This window comes from Myxine glutinosa, chromosome 5 (assembly GCF_964187855.1).
Source record: "Myxine glutinosa chromosome 5, kmMyxGlut1.1, whole genome shotgun sequence".
Classification (NCBI taxonomy): Eukaryota; Metazoa; Chordata; class Myxini; order Myxiniformes; family Myxinidae; genus Myxine; species Myxine glutinosa.
In genome coordinates, this window is record NC_136265.1 from 174,957,879 (window position 1) to 174,979,394 (window position 21,516).

General features: G+C 45.1%; 1 protein-coding gene across 1 annotated transcript; it reads left to right on the plus strand.

Moving 5' to 3' along the window:
* Positions 1 to 6,900: 6,900 nt before the first annotated feature.
* Positions 6,901 to 21,291, plus strand: CIPC (CLOCK interacting pacemaker). Its single transcript, XM_068115496.2, has 4 exons — positions 6,901 to 7,101; positions 11,022 to 11,111; positions 11,696 to 11,904; positions 17,120 to 21,291. The coding sequence occupies exons 2-4, from the start codon at positions 11,024 to 11,026 to the stop codon at positions 18,071 to 18,073; spliced, it is 1,251 nt and encodes a 416-aa protein (XP_067971597.2). The 5' UTR covers positions 6,901 to 7,101; positions 11,022 to 11,023; the 3' UTR covers positions 18,074 to 21,291.
* Positions 21,292 to 21,516: the final 225 nt, after the last annotated feature.

Below are 21,516 nucleotides of genomic sequence, written 5' to 3' on the forward strand. Positions count from 1 at the left end.
AATTGCCGTCACCTATACAGTTATTTGGGACACCTGAGACATTTAAACCCAAAAGGAAAAACATCGGAAACCTCATGCCATGGTATATCATGCCTGCAAACAATTGGCTTGCACATAATCGATTACATTTCCCCAGAGATACCTTTATGCGGGCTCTGTTTGCGTAGTATTTTGGTTTGAAAGATACACCTGTTTTAAATCAGTGTCTTCCACCCCGGCCGAGGAACTTCCATCTCGACTATCAATTGCTGCGACACTTTTCCTGAATTACTGTTTCTTTCCAGCTCCAAGGAGTAAACGTGCATCCTTTTTGAGCCGTTGGGGTATGTTTTGGAATGGGGGTGGACAGGTGGCCCTCATTCTCTGGCAGATGGCTGGCATTATCCAATGGTTGGTGTGGCAGTGTGTGAGAGATATTGTTTTGGTAAAACTAGCCGCAGAAACGTTTCCTTCCGTTTTGAAACGTTTTTCATATTTGAAAGGTTTATATGGCTGATAGGTCGTAGCAGCAGAAAGAGCACATGGAGTTAAATAGGAATTGGGAACCCAAATGTATTGGATATAGTGTGTCCAGGCAGGGGGCAACCAGGATTTTCCTTAAGGGTGATGAGGGGCTAAGGTTACCTGCTAAATGAGTAAGTGGCAGAGGTCATAGCTGTACTTTGACTTCTCTATTTGGGGTTACAGGGGGCTTAATATTAAAAATAGGAACAATACCCCTGGGCACTCACCTGGTAGAATGAAGCAGTATACTACACTGACTAAAGGTATTTTAAACCGATTTCAATTGTTTCTAGAAGACAGGGATCAGCACGTAGAATCATACTAACGTAATCACAAGACTTAAAACAAACAAAAAAATACCTATTTGGGGGGGGGGGGGGATCCCCCCGCCCTTGTAGACCCCTTCGACTTTGATTTTCTTAATGCCGTGAACAAACGTTGGTACATCATTGGTGATGAAGGTTGTGGTCAAGTTTAATCAAAATTGTGTGTGTAGTTTCAGAGAAGAAAGGAAATACCTATTTTAGGGGGTTGGACATACTTTCCCCCTGGTGACTCACTCAGACCCGGATTTTTTTTTAAAGCAGTGAACAAACTTGAGTTGCAACATACCAAATATAATTTGTGCCAAGTTTGGTCACAATCCCGTCAGCAGTTTCGGAGAAGATTATCTTTGTAAAATGAGTCACATGTGGTTGATTAGGCCCAATGCTTTTTTTTCTCCAGGATCTGTAGGAATGTTTACGCATCTCACATCGTCTTCTGTTGCACATTATGTTGAGAGAACCCATACTGACTGCATCCAAAGATTCGAGATAGTCTTGCTGTACTTGCGATGATACCGCGTCGAAAGCCGAGGTAGGCGGGGGTGGCTAGGCCCGACCTGGGCAGTTATAAAATCCTGCTGTGAATCATCCGCCGGAAGTTCAACAGTCGCTTTCACAAAAAACTTCCATAAGTCCATTTTAGCTTTTCTTTAGATAGGTTTTTAGCGTGGAGGAAAAGATGTCCGAGTCTCCGAGACATTCGGATTCTGAGTCAATTCTCATATTTACCTGCTAAGGTCACCTGTCCTTCTTCCAGGAAACCCAGTACGGTACCGGAAATCCCCCGATAATCCAGAAGACAAGCATAATTACCATGTAAACATAAAAGTCACAGCAAAGAAAAATGGCCGACAAGCAAAATGTACTGTCATAAATATCATGCTGGGAAGTCGACATGACACTCAGAGCAAATCGTGTACAATGGTAAGGGTATTGTTGTGGTAGGTGTGGACCCGTTGGTCAGCGGGAGGGTCGGCTCTGGTGTGTATCAAGAAAAGTTGGTTTCAAGCGATCTATGGAGACTGCATCACGACCACAGTTAATATCGAGTATGAAGGTGTTCTCGGAGCGTTGTAGAACTTCATTAGGTCCGTCATATGTTTGCTGCAAGGGTTTCCAGACAGCATCACCCCGTACGGATACCTGGGTGCACAAGGAAAATTCCTGGGGAATAAAACTGGGCGTGACGAAGGCGCACATGTTGGTGTTGCCCAGAGGCCCTGCATGGTCGCACAAAGTTGGTTGGCATAGTTGGTGGCGTCGGTCAAGGTTTCATCTGATGCTGAGAAGAATTCTCCTGCGAGACGAAGCAATACACCATATACTAGCTCTGCATGGAGCATCCAAGATTGTTATGTCATCTTTTAGAGCAACGTACCAAGCAGAATCAGAGGTATGACGTCCGTCCAGTACGTGGACTTGTCATGTGCTTTCAGGAAAGACTTGAGTTGGTGGTGGAAATGCTCCACCATACCATTCGCTGCTGGATGACAAGCAATGGTCTGCACACAGTCGGTACTCAGGAGTTGAGTCAGCTCGTGCAATAGAGCCGAATCGAAATCGCTAACACGATCTGTAGTGCTGGTGGAAGGAACATCAAAAAGTGTGATTCAGGTGTGGACAAAGGCCCTGGCAATGGTAGGAGGGACAATGTCAGCAATCGGTGTAGCCTCTGACCAACGGGTGAAATGGTCAACACAAGTCAGTAAATAACGGTGCCTGTTTGAAGGTGGTAGGGGACCGACAAGATACACGTGGACCCTGTTGAAATGCCTACCTGGTGTCGAAAATCTACCGAATGGTGCGACAGTATGACATTGGATCTTGGCGTGTCGACATTGAAGACATTGCTTGGCCCAATGGCACACATCAGCATTGATGCATGGCCAGACATAGCGTGTGGTGATGAGTTGCTGGGAATCTCGAATACCCAGGTATGCACAGTGAGAGTCCGAATGGGTGGATAGAGCGAAAGTTAACGGTTTGTGATCAATCAGGACAGAGAATTATCTGGCTTCTAAGAAGTGGTGGAAGTGCTTGATGGCGAGGTATACAGCGAGTAGTTCCTGATGGAAGGCTCTGTACTTGCACTCTGTTGGATGCCAGTTGGCATCGATGAACTGGTGAAGGGCCGCACCCACCTTGACCTCAGACGAGTCCACCATCAGAAATGTTGGCTCCTCTGGCTTCGGATGAATCAGGAGTGAGGTGTTGGCCAGAGCGTCTTTAATGGTATTTGCTGACAAGGTTGGCTCCGACCATCAGAACACTTCAAGGTGATTACCAGTTGCGAGTAACTCGTTCAGCGGCTGCAGTGTTGTTGGCTGCGTTTGGAGTAAATCGGTGGTAAAAGTTGACGAGGTCCAAGAACTCACACAGTTTGCTTTGAGATGACGGTTAGAGGAAATCTCAAATAAAATCTGCCCCTTCACTTCGAGCGGATGGATACTCAGGCGGTTCACGCAATGGCCGAGGAAATTCAACTCTGAAATGTGAAATATGCACTTTGTGGGATTGAAGCCGATGCCGAAGTCCTGTAAACGGGTGAAGAGTAGACATAGGTGTTCCTGATGTTGTTTCTGCATTTGCTCTGGTGATTATAACATCAGCTGCATACACATAGCAGAAGTGTAATCCCCAGAGCACCTGATCGATTAGACATTGAAAGGTTTGTGCGGCATTGCATAGGTCAAACGGCATGCGAAGCAATTTGAACAGGCCGAAAGGCGTGGTGACAGCTATCTTCGGGATGTCCACTGGATCCATGGGAATCTGATGGTATGCATGAGCAACATCGACCTTGGAGAAGATTGTAGCGCCATGAAGTGTAGCGGTAAAATCCTGAATATGTGGAATGGGGTAATGGTCTGGAATAGTCGCAGTGTTCAAGGAGCAGTAATTCCCGTGAGGACGCCAATCCGCAGGTGTCTTTTTGGGTATCATGTGGAGCGGTGAGGTCCAACTGTTGGACGATGGTCTGACGATCCCACGTTGTAACTTATTGTCAAACTCCGAGTGGACAACACATAATTTATCGGGTGCTAGTCGGCGAGCATGTGCGGAAACAGGGGGTCCCCTGGAGTTGATGTGATGTGTGGTCTGGTGTTTGAGCGGGTGGATTGTCACCGATGGGCACGTTATGGACCGGAAGTCATAGAGTACTTTCTGAAAAGGATAGAAAACACGGTTAATCAGCGACGAAATGGTGTATGCTCTACCGAGAACACTAAGCTGTGTTTAGTCATGCAATAGATGGTGATATTTGACACCTATGAGCAGATTGAAATGATGCAAAAAATCCGCACCTACGCTATAGTGTCGGCAACAGTAAACATCCACGGAAATGAGTGACCTAAACCCAAATCAAGCTGGAGGAGAAGTTCTCCAAAAGTAGCAATAGCACTGTTTTTGGCGGAATGTAATCAATAGTCCTGTCGCAGCACAATGCTCACCTCTGCCCCTGTATCCATAAGAAAATGACGTCCGCTAGTACAATCTACATTCTACAAGGAAAGGAAGGTGACTGACGTATGGGCCAGGTGAACTCGTGGCCATTATTTGTGAGTCTCGTCGATTCCCTGCAGCCAGTACGAACATGGTGCTCTACACTGACGGGCATTAGTACTGAAGCTCACGTGGTACCAATACCAATCTGGAGTGTTCACGGAAGGTGACGGTGAACAGAAGCTTGAGGTAGGTACGGTATTTCTCCCCCTACAAGGGCTACGCAAAGATGGGCACGAAGGGCGTTGCACAGCATGGAGCTCCAGGATGCGCTCCAGGATCCTCGGCTGTAAGAAGTTGAAAGTGGCAGTGCTCATAGGGGGTCGTGCGACCTCTGAGCACGATCTTCAAAAAATCTTGTACAGGTTCTTCGTTGGAGATTGCAGTAAAATATCTGTCACCTACATCACATATTCTGGTGACAAGGAGCAAACAATGTATTTGAAGCGCATCAACTTGGTAGTAATGTTCAAATTGGGCTTCGACTTGTGTGAACCACAGCTGCGGGTCATTAGGCCAAAACGACGGCAGCTTTATCAACAACCGCTGCCACAGATGAAGATGTTGAGCGTCCGGGAACAGCACGGCTGCTTGGTCGTTCCCACTTGCATCTCCTTGTACGTCTATTTGGATCACGTCGTCAGCCTCAAAGGCTTGAGTACCACACGGATGCCTCCTAGTTTGGAGGTGAAGTGTTGGCATAATTTATGTGCGTGACGTCAGCATCATGTCATAGGGCCAGTGTACTTCTTTGGTTGATTTTAATATACCTATACCTACCTCAAGCCCGTCTACTCACCCATTCCCGGACCCGTGACCACATCACCCCCGTCCTTTACAAGCTTCACTGGCTCCCCATCCCCCAGAGAATCCAGTACAAAATCCTCCTCTTGACATACAAAGCCCTCCATAACCTGGCCCCATCCTACCTGGCTGACCTCCTCTCCAGACACACTCCCACCCGCAACCTCCACTCTGCTGGTACCAACCTCCTGACCCCCTCCATCCGGACCAAATTCAGATCCTGGGGGGACAGGGCCTTCTCCATCGCTGCTCCCACCCTCTGGAACTCACTACCTCACACTATCAGAGACTCCTCCTCACTCACCACATTCAAAACATCACTAAAGACCCACCTGTTCAACACTGCATTCAACATTCAACCCACAGCATTTAACCCCTGACTATCTCTTCTCCTTCTCCCTCCTTTTGCTTTAAATATTTCCCTATTGATTCTTGTCTTTTTGCAATTGTTGTTTTCATGTATTGTTATGCATTATGTTTTCCACTCTGTCAAAGCGCCTTTGGGCTTCTGGAAAAGCGCTATACAAAATAAATGAATTATTATTATTATTATTATACCTGGCTACAAACCTCCTGACTGTTGATCAGCAGGGCAGAGGCAATGTGCCAGCACGGCAGGTAACACTTGTTGTTGCCATGTCCTGCAGCAAGCGCTGTGATGGGACCTAATTTGTGTCCTGCTGCCTCATCAAGTTATGGGGTTCGATTTGATATATATATATATATTGCATGTGTTGTCATTTTATTATTCCGTCATTTACAAGGAGATTGGGGGGGGGGGGAGGTTGTGATCAGTTCTGTCTGTCCTGGCCTTAACTCTTTTTACCATTCAAGCTATTGTCATCAAATTTTCAACAAAACTTAATTTTGATAATATGGAGAAGGCAAATTAACAATTATGTCAAAGGTCAGCGTCACATAAAATAAAATCAGCGTCACATAGGTCAGCGTCACATAAAATTTTCATCCAATTGATCTGAAATTGCGATTTACCACTTGAGTTTTGTCATCAAATTTTGAACAAAGCGTTATTATGAGAATACGGAGAAACCAAATTAATAATCTGGTTAAAAGGTCGAAGGTCAGCGTCACATAAAATTGTCACTTTTCATCCTATTGACCTGAAATGTTAGGAATTTGCATATTGGGTCACTGAATCGGTTCACCAATCAAAAGCTAGAAGCTGATTCTTTTTTTTTTAGATCAAAAGGTTAAAGGTCAAGGTTGCATAAAATCGTCAATTTGCGTCAAATTGACCTCAAATTAAAAAAATCTGCGCATCGCGTCATTGAATTGGTTAATTTCACTAATCAAAAGGTAGGAGTCGATTGTTTTTTTTTTTTAGATCAAAAGGTCAAAGGTCAAGGTTGCATAAAAGCGTCAATTTTCGTCCAATTGACCTGAAATTTTAAGCATTTGCATATTGGGTCACAAATTTGGCTCAACAATCGAAAGCGAGAAGCTGATTCTTTTTCTTAGATCTAAAGCTCAAAGGGCAAGACTGCATAAAATCATCAATTTTCATTTTGTATTTTGTTAGTCTTCGCTATTTTGAGTATTTGTTAGAAGAAGAAGAAGAAGAAGAAGAAGAAGACGTCTGAATATAAACGGAAGCGTACGGGTTTTGCCTTTTCAGACGCTTTCTCGTTTTATTTTTTCGTTTTAATCTCGCGCTCGTCATTGGACGTCGTGTTATTTCATTTTATTCTGTTTTCCAATCCCCGCCCCCTCACCTCTTTCCCCGCCTCCATCTCCATGACGTAATGCCCGTGACGTGTGTTTGAGGTGGTGGTTTGAAGCAGAGAGCAGCGAAGCGGTGAAGGTCTCGTCTTCTGATCCCCATCCCGATGTTGATCCCGATCCTGAGCTGGTGTTTGTTTCCCGCTCTCTTTACTTGACGCCGAAGCCCGAACGAGAGAGAGAGAGGTGTCCGCGTCGAGGTTGGGCAGGTGTTGCGTCAGAGGTGAGTGGAGCAGCCTCATCTCCACGTCTTTCTGTCTGGTTAAACGTTGCTTCGTTCATATGGTTAATGGCGCAGTTTGTCCGTCGGGTCAAGCATCTACTGTACATGACTGTACTCCTTGTGTAACGATGTGCGCCATGCACTGCCCCTTAATACACCTGTAAAAGGTGCTGATTGAAGAGACTGCTGTACCTGTACATTATTCTTATTGTATACCTTTAAAATTGGTCCAATTACCTTGACATGCATTGTCATCATTTTAAACAAGTGTTTGGAACTTAAACAAAATTACCGTAAACATTCAAACTAAATTCACTTCAATACATTTACCTGATTTGGCCAGGTTCCAGGTGTGCTGCGGATCTAAAGCATTGTACACGTGTTTATTGTCATGTATGGTAAATGAAACTGTACGTACCTGCACTGCACGTTGTATTTACTAAATGATACAGTGTCATCCTGAATTGCAGTTTGATATTAAACAATGGTTCTTTGTTTCATTGATGAAAATGTGATGTACTTTTTGCAGATTGAATACTGTACTGTACAGTGTGTACATTGCAGTCTGCTTCATGCACTCTACATAATACATGCTAATGATGTGTACAGTATAAACGTTTATTTTTTTTTGGGGGGGGGGGGGGGGGGGGGGTTGTATACAAGATCGAGGCTTGTGTAAGAGCTAACATTAATCACAAAAAGACAAACTGACACATAACATAAAACATATGATAAAGGGAGCGGGAGAACAAGATGGAGACCAGGAACATTGGGAGATCTGTGGGAGGGAGAGGACTCGGGGGAGGAGGCATGGGGAGTGGGGGGGGGGGGCGGGGGGGGGGTTGGAGAGGCTAAAAAAACAACACGTGGACACTGCTAGGACTTCCAGGAAAGAAGTCGGATTTTTCAAACAAGGTGTATCTGGGGTGAATTAATGGGGGTAGAAAAGATCAAGGTTTTGGATGGGGGAAGATAAGAGATGGTGGTGAACAGCTGTTTTAAAGACCTGGAGGGAGGAGTGGGATTGAAGGGAGTGGGGGAGTTTGTTCCAGAGGCGGGAGAAAAGAGGAATAAAAGAGTGAAGGTGAAGAGAGAGTCTTGATTTTGGCAGTTTAACCAAAAGAGGGTTGCAGGCAGATCTTGTGCGACCTGTAGGAATATTTGGGGGACAGAGCACAGACAGAGCTGGGGGAGCAAGGCCGGAGAGGAGTCGGTAGAAGACAGAAAGGCCACCTACCTGCCTGCGGTGAGCGAGTGAAAAGCCCTCAGAATCAGCTTCATCGCGGGAGATTCCAATGATTCTGAAAGCTTTGGTTTGAACAGCGTGAAGCCGAGCTAGGTGTGAGGCAGGTGCACCAGCCCCGAGGGGAGAGCAGTATTCCATTGAGCTGCGGATGATAGCCTTGTATGTTTTGAGGAGCTCAGGTGTGCCAAGGAAGGACTTCGCACGACGGAGGATGCCCAGTCGGCGACTGGCTTTGGAGGCCAGCTTGGAAATGTGCTTTTCCCAGGAAAGATCATGGAAGATTGTGAGACCCCAAAGCTTGAGTGACAGTACGTTGTCCTCCAAAGACTCCAATTATGCCCACCTGGTGGGGTCTGGAGGTAGGGGAGGGGGTAGCAGGTAGTAAATACTCCCCTAACCCCACCTGCAATCTTTAGTGATGCTGCATGAATGAGGTTAATTTTTATTATGACGTTGGTTATCAAACACACGTGACTGCTGTCTGCCGCTTAAATATATTAAAATATTTTTGACAAATTATTTATTCTGCATCAATGTACAGCCAAGATTTTTTAAATAAAATGCATAACTTACGGTACTTTATAAAGCTTCACATTTTCAACAAGACGCAGCATCTAATAATTCAGAGTCTCGCCGTGGTATATAGATTGCAGTAGATCTTAGAATTAATGATCATATATTAAAGTAGATCTGTATGCAGACACTGGCTGACAGACTGATTACAATAACCTCTACTCACCTCCTCCCCCCTTTGGAAATGGGCAGGGCTATTAAGCATAGACAAAAGGTCTTTTTTAAGGGAAAAAAAAAACGTTTTTTAAAAAAATAGGGGCATATTGTAATTGGCTCCGTCTGTCTGTCTGTGTCCGTCTGTCATGCTATCTCCTAAATGGTTGTGCAGAAACTCACCAGACTTGGTAGTTTTGATCGCCACATGGCAAGGCGGTGCATATCATGATATCATGTAAGTGATATCATGATACCCCCCTGTGGTGGGGTAAAAGGACCAAATACCAAAAAATGCAATTACGAGTGCGTCTTAAAAAAAATTTTCAACGCAACTTTGTATATGCGATCAACATTGGGGGACGCATGGAATATATAACGAGTTTTAAAAATTTGACTCGTGCTTTATGCCTCGGGGAGTAAGGGGGTTGATAAAAAATATTAATTTTTTTTGAAATTTGGTGGGCAGGTTTCGTGTTGTGACAAGGATGAATCGATTAGAGTTTGGTGAAGATCGGATGCGGATCCGAGGGTTGTTTTTTACCATCAAGAGATGGGGCCAAAAACTATATATAGCACAATATCTGAAAAAGGTGTGGACAGATTAGGACGAAACTTTGTGGACAGATTGTGTGTTTTTCAAGGACTAATAGATTCGCTTTTTGGTAAAGATCCGGATCCGGATATGAATACGAGAGTTTTTAATTTTAAGGTGATTCTTCACCATTGAGAGATAGGGCCAAAACTACGTGTAACAGCCCAAGTGTAGGACTGTATTCGACTCCTATATCTAAAATGTAATGGGATTACTGCTCTCCCCTCTGGGCTGGTGCTCCTGCCTCACACCTAGCTCGTCTTCACGCTGTTGAAAGCAAAGCATTCAGAATCATTGGAATCTTCCGTGATGAAGCTAACTCCAAGGGCCTCTCACTCACTCACCGCAGGCAGGTTGGTGGTCTTTCCGTCTTCTACCGACTCCTCTCCGGCCTTGCTCCCCCAGCTCTCTCTGTGCTCTGTCCCCCAAATATTCCTACAGGTCGCACAAGATCTGCCAGCAAGCCTCTGATGGTTAAACTGCCGAAATCTCGGCTCTCTGCTCACCTTCACTCCTTCATTCCTCTTTTCTCCCGCCTCTGGAACAAACTCCCACACTCCCTTCAATCCCACTCCTCCCTCCAGGTCTTTAAAACAGCTGTTCACCACCATCTCTTATCTTCCCCCATCCAAAACCTTGATCTTTTCTACCCACACTAATTCACCCCAGATCCACCTTGTTTGTAATTCCAACTTCTTTCCTGGTAGTCCTGGCAGTGTCCATATGTTTTATGCCTCTCCCACCCCCTTTCCCATGCCTCCCCCCCAAAGCCCTCTCCCTCCCACAGATCTCTCGATGTCTCCATGTCTCTCGGTTCCTGCTCTAAAATGTTGTGTTTGTGTCCTTCCCCCTCTCTCCCCATCTTGTCTACCGCTCCCGATGTTATTTGTTCTATGTGTCGGTTTGTCGGTTATGTGTCGGTTTGTCTTTCTGTGTGATAAATGTTCGCTCTTTCACGAGCCTCGATCTTGTATACAAAAAAAAAAAAAAAAAAAAAAAAAAAGGTCCCAAGCTTTGAGCAGTGAATGAGGCCTATTCATTGCCTAGAGTGTTCTCTTTTTGGGCACGATATGTTTGACTGGATCGGGAATTGCATGGCGGAGGTGTGAGCTCCACCGAGTGCCCTTCTAGTTTTCATTTCATGCTGCCCTCTTAATGTCCAGTTAATGTATCTTATTTTATTCCTCGATAAAGTAAAGTAAATGAACGGAACGTTTGGCCTTGTGTCTCGACTTCTTGCTGTCCCTCCCAATTTATCATCAGTCTGGTGTTTTGAAGACCTTTGGCGAGGGCACGGCAAGGTGCTGAATTCATTTTGTGCTATATCAACTTGTGCTGCTCCTTCTTTTCTAGCAATGGAGCAAACACTTCGTAAAGGCACAGCGAACAGGCGGCCTAAAAAATCACACTGTGCCGACACCGAGAAGGACTCTGGATTCTCAGGTACACAGTGCACGGGGTTCAGGGTGACAGGTGCTCATTCGGTTTGAATACATTTGTTTCACTCCTTTTGCTGAACTTTTAAAACTGTAAACCCCGCCTGATTGAAAAAAAAATCACCTCCATTTCTTTAATGGTTGTATATTTTATAATTTCCTGTTCAAATTGTGTCCTGCTTGGAAGTAACTGTCATCTCTAACTACCAAGGAGAAGAAGCAAGTTATTGTCATTACCCCGCCACCAAAGGTGGATGGAGGTTGTGTTTTCACCCCTGTCTGTCTTTTTTGTCCGTTTCTGTCTGTCCGTTTGTGAACAAAATATCTCAAAAAGTTGTGGACGGATTTGGATGAAATTTGGCACATATGTAGCGTATGTGACAAGGACGAAATGATTAGATTTTGGTGAAGATCCGGATTCGGATCCGGCTAGTATAATTTTGTAAGTGATTCTTCACCATTGAGAGATATGGCCAACCAGGCAGAGGTATGCTCTCTACAGAGTGCCATTCTAGTTTTATGTTTTATATGCAATCGTTAGTTGTCCAATTTGCCATGTCCACACGCTTTAGCTTCCACCGAATTCTGCAGATACCAGCTCTGACTACTTCAGCTCTGGGCTGGGATTTCATGGGGGCCCTGATCATCGAGCCATGCGAATGACCGATGCTAAGTCAGATGAGCCCACTCGAGTTGGTTCAACTGCTGCTCCAACTCGGGGTTCTTCTTCGGTCCCTATCCAAGTTTCTGCTTCGTTTGCCAGCGTGCTACAGCCAATCTACATTGTGAAGCTTAACCAGGTAGAAGTTTCTCTTAATTGCTCTGTTTTTTTTTTACAACAGCTACAATTTGCTTTCCATTTCATTAAGTAAATGCTAGAGAGTTCATAGAACACAATACCACGCACTGTGTTCAAGTTTATACTTTTAATAAAATTAAGATTTTACTTTGAACTTCAAAGATGTCAAAAAGACCACCAATTATTTAATGAGTCTTGGTTTGCATGGTCATGCTATAATAATTTGCATGTGAGAAAATCTGATGTTTTCATGCACTGAGACAAAGTTGTAGAGACGTTGGATTGGCATGTTTGTGGTTCTGGGCTCATATCCACCTGAAGACAGCGTGACCAGGCTCTGGAAAACCCTCGCTTCCTTTTTGCTGATACCATCTATTTGGCATGCAGTACCCAGTCCCACTGACAGGTGTACAGCAGCTGTGTCACTCTCTCCTGATCTGGAATTGATCAGATGCTGGTCTGATAAATGGAACATGTCTTTTAATTCTGGCAAATCTTATAGTGGAGTACAGGTCTCTCCTATGGGCTGATGGTCCAGCATCATCTCTCTCTCTCTCTCTCTCTCTCTCTCTCTCTCTCTCTCTTTCTCTCTTTCTCTCTTTCTCTCTTTCTCTCTTTCTCTCTTTCTCTCTCTCTCTTGCTTTTCTCTCTCTCGCTTTTCTCTCTCTCGCTTTTCTCTCTCTCGCTTTTCTCTCTCTCGCTTTTCTCTCTCTCGTTTTTCTCTCCCTCGCTTTTCTCTCCCTCGCTTTTCTCTCTCTCGCTTTTCTCTCTCTCGCTTTTCTCTCTCTCGCTTTTCTCTCTCTCGCTTTTCTCTCTCTCGCTTTTCTCTCTCTCGCTTTTCTCTCTCTCGCTTTTCTCTCTCTCGCTTTTCTCTCTCTCGCTTTTCTCTCTCTCGCTTTTCTCTCTCTCGCTTTTCTCTCTCTCGCTTTTCTCTCTCTCGCTTTTCTCTCTCTCGCATTTCTCTCTCTCGCATTTCTCTCTCTCGCTTTTCTCTCTCTCGCTTTTCTCTCTCTCGCTTTTCTCTCTCTCGCTTTTCTCTCTCTCGCTTTTCTCTCTCTCGCTTTTCTCTCTCTCGCTTTTCTCTCTCTCGCTTTTCTCTCTCTCGCTTTTCTCTCTCTCTCGCTTTTCTCTCTCTCTCGCTTTTCTCTCTCTCTCGCTTTTCTCTCTCTCTCGCTTTTCTCTCTCTCTCGCTTTTCTCTCTCTCTCGCTTTTCTCTCTCTCTCGCTTTTCTCTCTCTCTCGCTTTTCTCTCTCTCTCGCTTTTCTCTCTCTCTCGCTTTTCTCTCTCTCTCGCTTTTCTCTCTCTCTCGCTTTTCTCTCTCTCTCGCTTTTCTCTCTCTCTCGCTTTTCTCTCTCTCTCGCTTTTCTCTCTCTCTCGCTTTTCTCTCTCTCTCGCTTTTCTCTCTCTCTCGCTTTTCTCTCTCGCTTGGATTCTGTTTCTGTGGAATCTAAAGATTCCAACATTATTGCCATTTCATGTGATGAGGTGGAAATGCAAGGTCTGGTGCTCTCACATCCAAGCTGTCTGCTCTCCTCAACCCTATGACCCTCCCTGGCATCTCCAGGGTAGGATGCACGTGTTCTTCCAGTAAGCCATTCTGGATTAAACTCCCAAAATCCAAGCTTACTGCACTACTCGACTCTTTTGTTAACCTTTTCTCCCATTTCTTCTTCTTCTTTTTTATGCGGCACAGAGAGTGGCATCATTGGCTGAGAGGGTGCAGCTGTGCCACTGGTGCAACCTCCCTGTACGTTCAAGCAGGAATTTGGAATTTGGTCAGGGTGCCGGCAATAGCTCGCCCACTCTTCACAAAGGACACCATAGGATCTTTAACGTCCAACTAATGTTGGCGGACAGGACGCCCAGTTGAACGTCCATCCCAGGGATGGCGCCAGTGCCGGATTAAGCCTCGACTGGCCCTAAGGCACATTTTGAAATTTTAGAGAATGGCCTGAACAATTTAAATTAGATCTCGGGCTCATGGAAATGGACCCCAGACAAAAGATGAACTGATTCATGAACAAAATATTTAATACAAAAAAAGACAAATATTTAATGTGAAAAGAAACTACTTTCAAACTAGTTTAGTCTCTACAATTTGCAGTGTATGAATATATGCATGACAAAACACGCACAGATTTGGCACTTTGCTTTACAGTTTACTAGACCTTAGATTGTAACCTTGCGCGCGTTTACAACTGCAAACTCTTCAATTACGGAACTGAAGTCCAGTTCTCGGAGCAAATCACTTTCAATGCACAAATGCACATTTTTGTGGCCCGAATTTTTGGCTGGCCCTAAGGCACATGCCTTGTCTGCCTAATGGTTAATCCGGCACTGGATGGCGCACACACTGATGCATCATCCTGCATGTGAAACACCACATTGACAGTTTAATACCTAGGCTGGCTGAGATTCCAACCCAGGCGAAACAGCTCAGTGGCAAGTGAGCGTACATCTAGGCTATCCTGCCAGCCCTTTTTCTCACCGTTATGAAACTGCTTTCCTGAGGCTGGTCAATTTTTATACGTTTTCATTCACAATGAGCTTCAGGCTAATGTATTTCAATGACTCTCACATTGAAGAAAGGCGTCTCTAGTTGCATTGTGGAAGGTGTTTTAGGTAGCTCTCAATTTTGTTGGACTTGCATTGTGTTGCCAGCTTGACTCTGGGATTAATTAATGGTTGAATTACACATTTTTTGATTGCAAGAAACATCTTGTTCTGGGCATGTAGTATAGAATTGGCACAAGAGAAGCCATCATCTTATGCTTCTGCTGGCACCACATGAGCAACCCAGGATACCACCAAATAGAGCCTATCTATATATATAAAGCAGTAAAGTATGTTTGTTTGTTTGTCCTCTTATAACTCTAGAACTACTCATCGCAGCATAAAACCAAAGGTATATTCGGAATCAGTACGTCTCAGAGCAACTACAGCACACCTTAAAATTAAAAAAACTTCGCGTTTTAAAATTATGACGTCATCAGCGTATTTCGTAACGTTAATTTTTCAACTTTGACGACAATGACTTCCGACTTCCGGGTTCGGAATGCGGTACCAATGCCATTTGACAGGGAATAAAAAATAAATGCGACATTCAATTGACGACAATGACTTCCGACTTGACTCCCCCCTCCCCCTCCCCACCCCCCTACCCCTCCCCTCCCCCCTCCCCTCCCCTCCCCCCTCCCCCCTACCCCTTCCCCTTCCCCCTACCCCTTCCCTTTCCCCCCTACCCCCTCCCCCTCCCCCTCCCCTCCCCTCCCCCCTCCACACTACCCCCTCCCCTTCTCCCCTCCCCTTCTCCCCACCCCTCCCCCTCCCCCCTCCCCCTCCCCCCTCCCCCTCCCCCTCCCTCCCCTCCCCCGCCCTCCCCCTCCTCTCCCCTCCCCCCTCTTCCTCCCCTTCCCCCCCCCTCCCCCTCCCCCTCCCTCCCCTCCCCCGCCCTCCCCCTCCTCTCCCCTCCCACCTCTTCCTCCCCTTCCCCTCCCCCTCCCCTCCCTCCTCCCCCCTCCCTCCCCCCTCCCCCCTCCCTCCCCCCCTCCCCCATCCCTCCCCCCTCCCCCCTCCCTCCCTTCCCCCTCCTCTCCCCTCCCCCTCCCCTTCCCCCTCCCCCTCCCCTTCCCCCTCCCCTCTCCCCCTCTCCTCCCCCTCTCCTCCCCTCCCCCTCTCCTCCCCTCCCCCCCGTTCCCCGCCCCTCTCCCCCCGTTTCCCTCCCCTCCCTCACCCGGCAATGCCGGGTACTTCTGCTAGTACTGTATATATCCCACACATGTGAACAGAAAAGCTCTCTACAAACATTTATCTGTCTCTGTCTGTCCGTCTACAAACATCATTTTATGATCGAGGAACAACTTGATTTCAATTGAATGTTATATTTTGAACACTAATCGGAGTACAAACGGCCATTTTACAGTACTTTGCCTCTGAATTTGTTCCGATCGCATGTGCGCAGAGGAGTGAAATAATATTTTTACTCTGTCTGCCTGTGTGGCAATCAAGCAAATTTGAAAATCATTCCAAACAGGAAACATACTGTTTTTAAGGACGTCATAAAGGACACAAACAAAAGGCACAAATAACTAATGTGACATGTTTAATAAGGTGGTGTGAAAGACGCTGCATCAACGGTGGTAAACTTCCAATTTTTTAAAATTTACTACCTAGAAAATGTTTGTTTTATTTCTAATTAATTATATACTTGAACACTGTAGAAAACAAATTGCCTTTTTGTTACTTTCAAAAACCTTCCGTTTGGCAGGACTTGGGGAAAAAAATATTTATGCCTGGAGGGCAGAGTAACTATGAGAAAATCTGAGAAATAGCATTCACACCATCATGCCCTGAGGGCAGAATAACTGTTTGAGATTCTGCATTCTGATAAACATGGCGGTGCATAGCTCTGTGTTGTTACCATCTCGCCTCATATTGAAGCTTCACAAACAAAACAAACGTAGCTCGTGCTCGGAAACGCAAATCGATAGTTTAAAAGGCTCTTTGCATGTCCTTTTTCTTAAGACCGTGCTTGTTACTATGAACTCTCTAGTTTTGAATGTTATCTCTTCAGATGTGTTAACATTTACAGGGTAATTTGATCAACCTTTTACATCAATGTTAACATCAACCTTTCTTTCCTGGAATTCCTTGCAGTGTCCATGTGTTTTATACTTCTCCCACCCCCCGTCCCCCCCACCCTCCCCCCTTCCCACACCTCCTCCCCCCAAGCCCTCTCCCTCCCACAGATCTCCCAATCTCCCAATGTCCCTGCTCTCAAATGTTGTGTGCTTCCCCCTCTCTCCCCATCTTGTCTACCGCTCCCCTTATTATATGTTTTATGTGTCTGTTTGATTTATTTTTGTGTGATTAATGTTAGCTCTTTCACGAGCCTCGATCTTGTATACAAAAAAAAACCCCCCAAAAAAACCTGCTGAGTTGCATTATGATTGCATTTGTTTTTAATGACCATGCATGATTGCTGTTGTACTCTTTTGATATTCTCCTGTTTATAGGTGAACAATCTCCCAATGAGATCTCCAAATGAATCTCCCACAAACAATCTCCCATAAGCACCAAGGCTAACCCCCGTTCTAGCAGGGAACATGGCCTTAAAATGCATGTTGTTGTGTTGTTGTTGTTATAGGTGAACAATCAAAGTACATTTGCTTTTGCTAGTATAATTATATCTATGTATTTTGTACGTCTCTTGACAGGCGGTACCTGGTTTAAGTGCACCACCGGTATATCAGGCCTGTTGGCCACAAAACATTCCGGTTCCGACTCCAGCCCATCACCAGCTGGTACTTTTGCAACCACCGGCTGTGCCTGCTGCAATTGCACAGCAGGGGGTAAACACCCAGGTCGCTCCAAAGCTACGCCAAAAGCCATATCCTCGTATCGCCCCACATCCTGGGAGCAGCTGTGACAGTGCCGGAGATAGAGGCAGTGGCGCCAGTGCCCATGTCCTTGGCAAAATCCGGAGCGGTTCAAAGGATAGCACGGGTCGGAGTTGTAAAAGAAAAAGAAGGGCTGTTGATGCTCGGCGAAATGTGGAACGAGCAAGATCTGCTTCCCACCGTATCCGGACACCAGTCTTGCTCCAAAAAAACCAACAGACATCATCAAATCCTGCTCTTGCCCCCAAATTGGCCTCTCCTTTGTGGTGTCGACCTTCTGTTGACAAATCGCTGCCACCAACAAAGCAGACAGAGCAAGATGTGCAGGTAAATACTTCTGCTTCATTTCAAGACAGTGGAATATTTTCTGTCTGCCTCAGCATGGATCGTGCAGCGACTCTACCCACCGACGATGCATTTCACAAACCAGCGATTCCTGAGGCCAAAACGACACCATCGTATTCCACTGGGCAACAACCTCAAACCTCACAGCAAGAGCTGCGATTTCACAACACTGTAGAAGTTCTTACGCGTTGCGGACTAATGGAGGCAACTCTGCGAATGAAACGACTGCTGCAGATGCATGCTGCCACACAGCGGCAGCTGGAGTCACTTCGAGAGCATACTCGACTCTTCTGTGATGCCGTGAAGCACCAAGATAACCTGGGAATCCTGAATCTTAAGGACACCATGACACGCTCCGGAGCATACCCTGAAATGGGAGCAGGGCTACGGCAATCACCTGCGGCATGTGCGCAATTAGGGACGTGATGTGTGACACCGATGGGTTGAAATGGTTTGGATGATTTCCCGAAAAAACATTACATAATCGAAACAAACGGGGTATCATTGCCTGCTTGGCATGTAGTTATTGACAGAATAATATCACAGGATGACACTTTATAGCTCGACAGATAAGCCTGGATGGACTGCGACACCAAGGGCATAATAGCTGTAGATTGACACTGTTTAAGGCGTTGCGTGATCTACCGAGGGTCGCTGGACTGAACAACCCTACCCCCCGCCCCCGCTCCCCACGTTGTTTCTATGATCCTCTTTTCATTGTGACCTCCTTGACACATAATGTGTTTTCGATCAAAATGCTTCGTCAATTATACAGTCTCGGCAGGTAAAATGATATTATATGCTGATGGAGGTTGGCACACTTGTTTTGGTAGTATCGTGTCTGAGCCCATTTTTACAGAACCATTTCCCTTTCATATAAGATTTTTAAACGTCGGTGAACCTCATGATCCTCACATGTGATGGTGTTTATGTGCTGTATTGGTTTACGAGGTGTTTTTCTACTTACAGTGGTTTACAAAGGCGTGCAAATTCTGGCATGTTCAAAATTATTTGTTCTTTTAGCCAAGGTTGTAAAAGGTAAACAGGTGTAATACTTTAATCGTATCAGGCTGACTTAGGTGCAGTATTGTTAAGGCCTGCGGTTTGGGTCGGCTGAGGACACAGTGCAGTACAATCAAGTGTTCCTTTGCTAAATGCACGTGTTTTCATTGCTGTCATAATCGTTATCTAGACTGTACAAATGTATGGCACCAGATGCTGCTTGCTTTCAACCATGCAGGTATGCAGTACAGGAATCCTACTATTAATTTGCAATTGGACACTGGCTTTAACACCAATACAAATTTTCACTACGGACCCTCAGCACCAAAAAGCTACATATATGGACCAAGCGGTTCCAAATGGAGCACCTCGCCACCATTAGACCATTTAAATTGCATCATACGTGGCAATTAATGTGAATTGTTGCTCCCAGCTTGCCGGTTCGATGGCAGAAGACGCCATTTGCATTTTTGCCCTCTCCATCCCTACCCCGTTTTGAATCCCGTGCAGGCATGGGCAACTTGCTGGTAATTGTCATAAATGACATCAGGAACCATTGTAAATAATAAAAGAAAAAAGAAACGATAGAAATAAGTTATTAATAACGTAGTAATCATTGGTGATGCTTTGCAGCTCAAAATGCCAGGACTTCACTGGTATTTTTCCACCATGTTGCATTTCATTACAAATGCAAATAATCATTGGATATGGTATTTTTTTTTAGGGCAGGCTCTTATGTACAGGTCCTCAGCCAATGTGATGTCATAAGTCATACAGAGTTAATTATACATGTGCGTAAATATACCTCTTGGTTTGCCCGAAACTTAATATGAAGATGTTGCTATTGTTGTAATATTTAAAAGGTGAATGAGAAACCGAGGTTATGGCAGATCGAAACATTTTCATTCATAGCCAAATTGTGAGCCCCTTTATGCGATATTAAAGCGCGAGGTGATGGAGGGTGAAACGGCAATAAATTGGCAAGTGGTGCAACAGTTGGACGCAATAAGGAAGCAAATGAACAAAGACAGAGACATACCGAATAGGAGGGGAGAGGAGACTCAGTAACTGCAGGAAGTGGCTTGGGTTAGGTGGTATGGTAGAAGCATTTGGGTTAGGTGGTGTGGAATAGGGGTGGAAGCATTGCAGCTTGGCATGGGGATGTAATTGCACTACCTGCTTGAATTGAAGCCCTGGAGGGCACAGTGAAATTGAGTAGGCATAGGAAGATGTTTCTACAAATGGGGGGAATGAGACAAAAAATAGTGGAAGTGTGTGCAGTGAGGCCTGGATTTTGGGAGTCTAACCAGAAGGGAGTTATTGGAACAAATGCAAAGGGCTAAGAGACCTGAGGAGAGGCAGTTGGATGTATAGAGACCAGCCCTCTTATCTGTGATGTAACGGTATCAGGTTTTGTGCTTTGGCCTCATTGTGGGAGATGCCAATAATCTTGAGTTTTAGATACCACAGATTCCAGGAGAAACATCTGATGGTGGAGTGCTAGCCCATAGGGGAAAACAGAACTGCATTAAGCTATGGATAATGGTCTTTTGGACTGTGTAGTTCAGATTTTTCAAGGAATGACTGAGGATACTCAGTCTGCAACTGGCTTTGAAGGTCAGCTTTGCGATGCAGTCGGCCCAGGAGAGGTCATGGCTCATGATGAGGCTGGGAATTTTGAGACACAAACTTCTTCCAGCGACCGACCATGGAAATAGAAAAGTGGGTTAATTTTACGGTCCTTCTGGAGCGACAGTGTGAGACAAAGACAGACCAGCATCTAATTAACCCCAGATCAGCAGAGCGATGCAGCTGTTACCCGCCTGTTAGTGGATTGAGTACTGTACGGCAAGGTGTGGAATCGTATGTAAAAAGGAAGAGGGTTTCCAGATAATCGGAGAGGTCTTTTATGTGGATGAGGAACAAGACTGGGCCCAACACACTGCCTCGAGGCCACTGCAGCCTTCACTGAGAGAAAGCCTCAATTGAAAAGCAAGTGTTGACCGCGCGAGTCGAGGATGTCATAAAGCCGCGGCTGAAGACTGCCTTGTGTGCCACAGGCAACAAGCTTGGCAAGTGGAACAATATGCCAGACGAGATGTCAAATAAATTTCCATTCGTAGGAATTTTTGACATTTTAAAGTGCTGCCGTGAATTATGGTAAAGCTTTTCTAGTTTCTTTGCATTACAGTATTGCAGATATTGATACAACGTGAAGTTTCCTGCTGTTTAACCTGCTTGAAGACGAACGTTGTGCTCCTTGGTTTTTGTCTTAGTTTGCAAAGCATCGCTGATCATTTCGATTCGGATCCAAAAGAAGCCTGTTTGTTTTATCTCCGTTGACACAAGACGCTACTTGGAAAGCACACACACTCTTTGGATGTAAGTCACCTCACTGAATACGTGTTGCACCTCCCTGAAAGTCAATGTGAAAAAAACCGATAATGATTCCTCGATTGTGTAGTTTCTTCAAAATTTATTTATTGTGCTGATGTAAAGAACATTTTACATGCTATATATATATATATATATATATATATATATGTTTGCTTGTTTTTGGTCTTTTCATTTGTCGCCGCTTTTTCTCTTTTTTTTACTGTTCTGTGTCTTGTTTGTGGTTATTAAAGCTGTATTTTTTCTTATGTTAAGGGTACTCTCTCTTTTTGTTTTCTCTATTTTAGAGTCATTCAAAGGCACAGAAAGATCTTTACTGTTTACTTTTAATGTTGTGGATCGAGTAAGCATAATGATTCTTCTTCTTTCTTATGCAGTACATGGATGGCTGTGGGTAGCAAAATTTGTTGGGTGCATGGCTGTGTTGCTGATGCAGTTCCCCCTGTAGGTTAGAGCAGGGATTTTTTTATTTG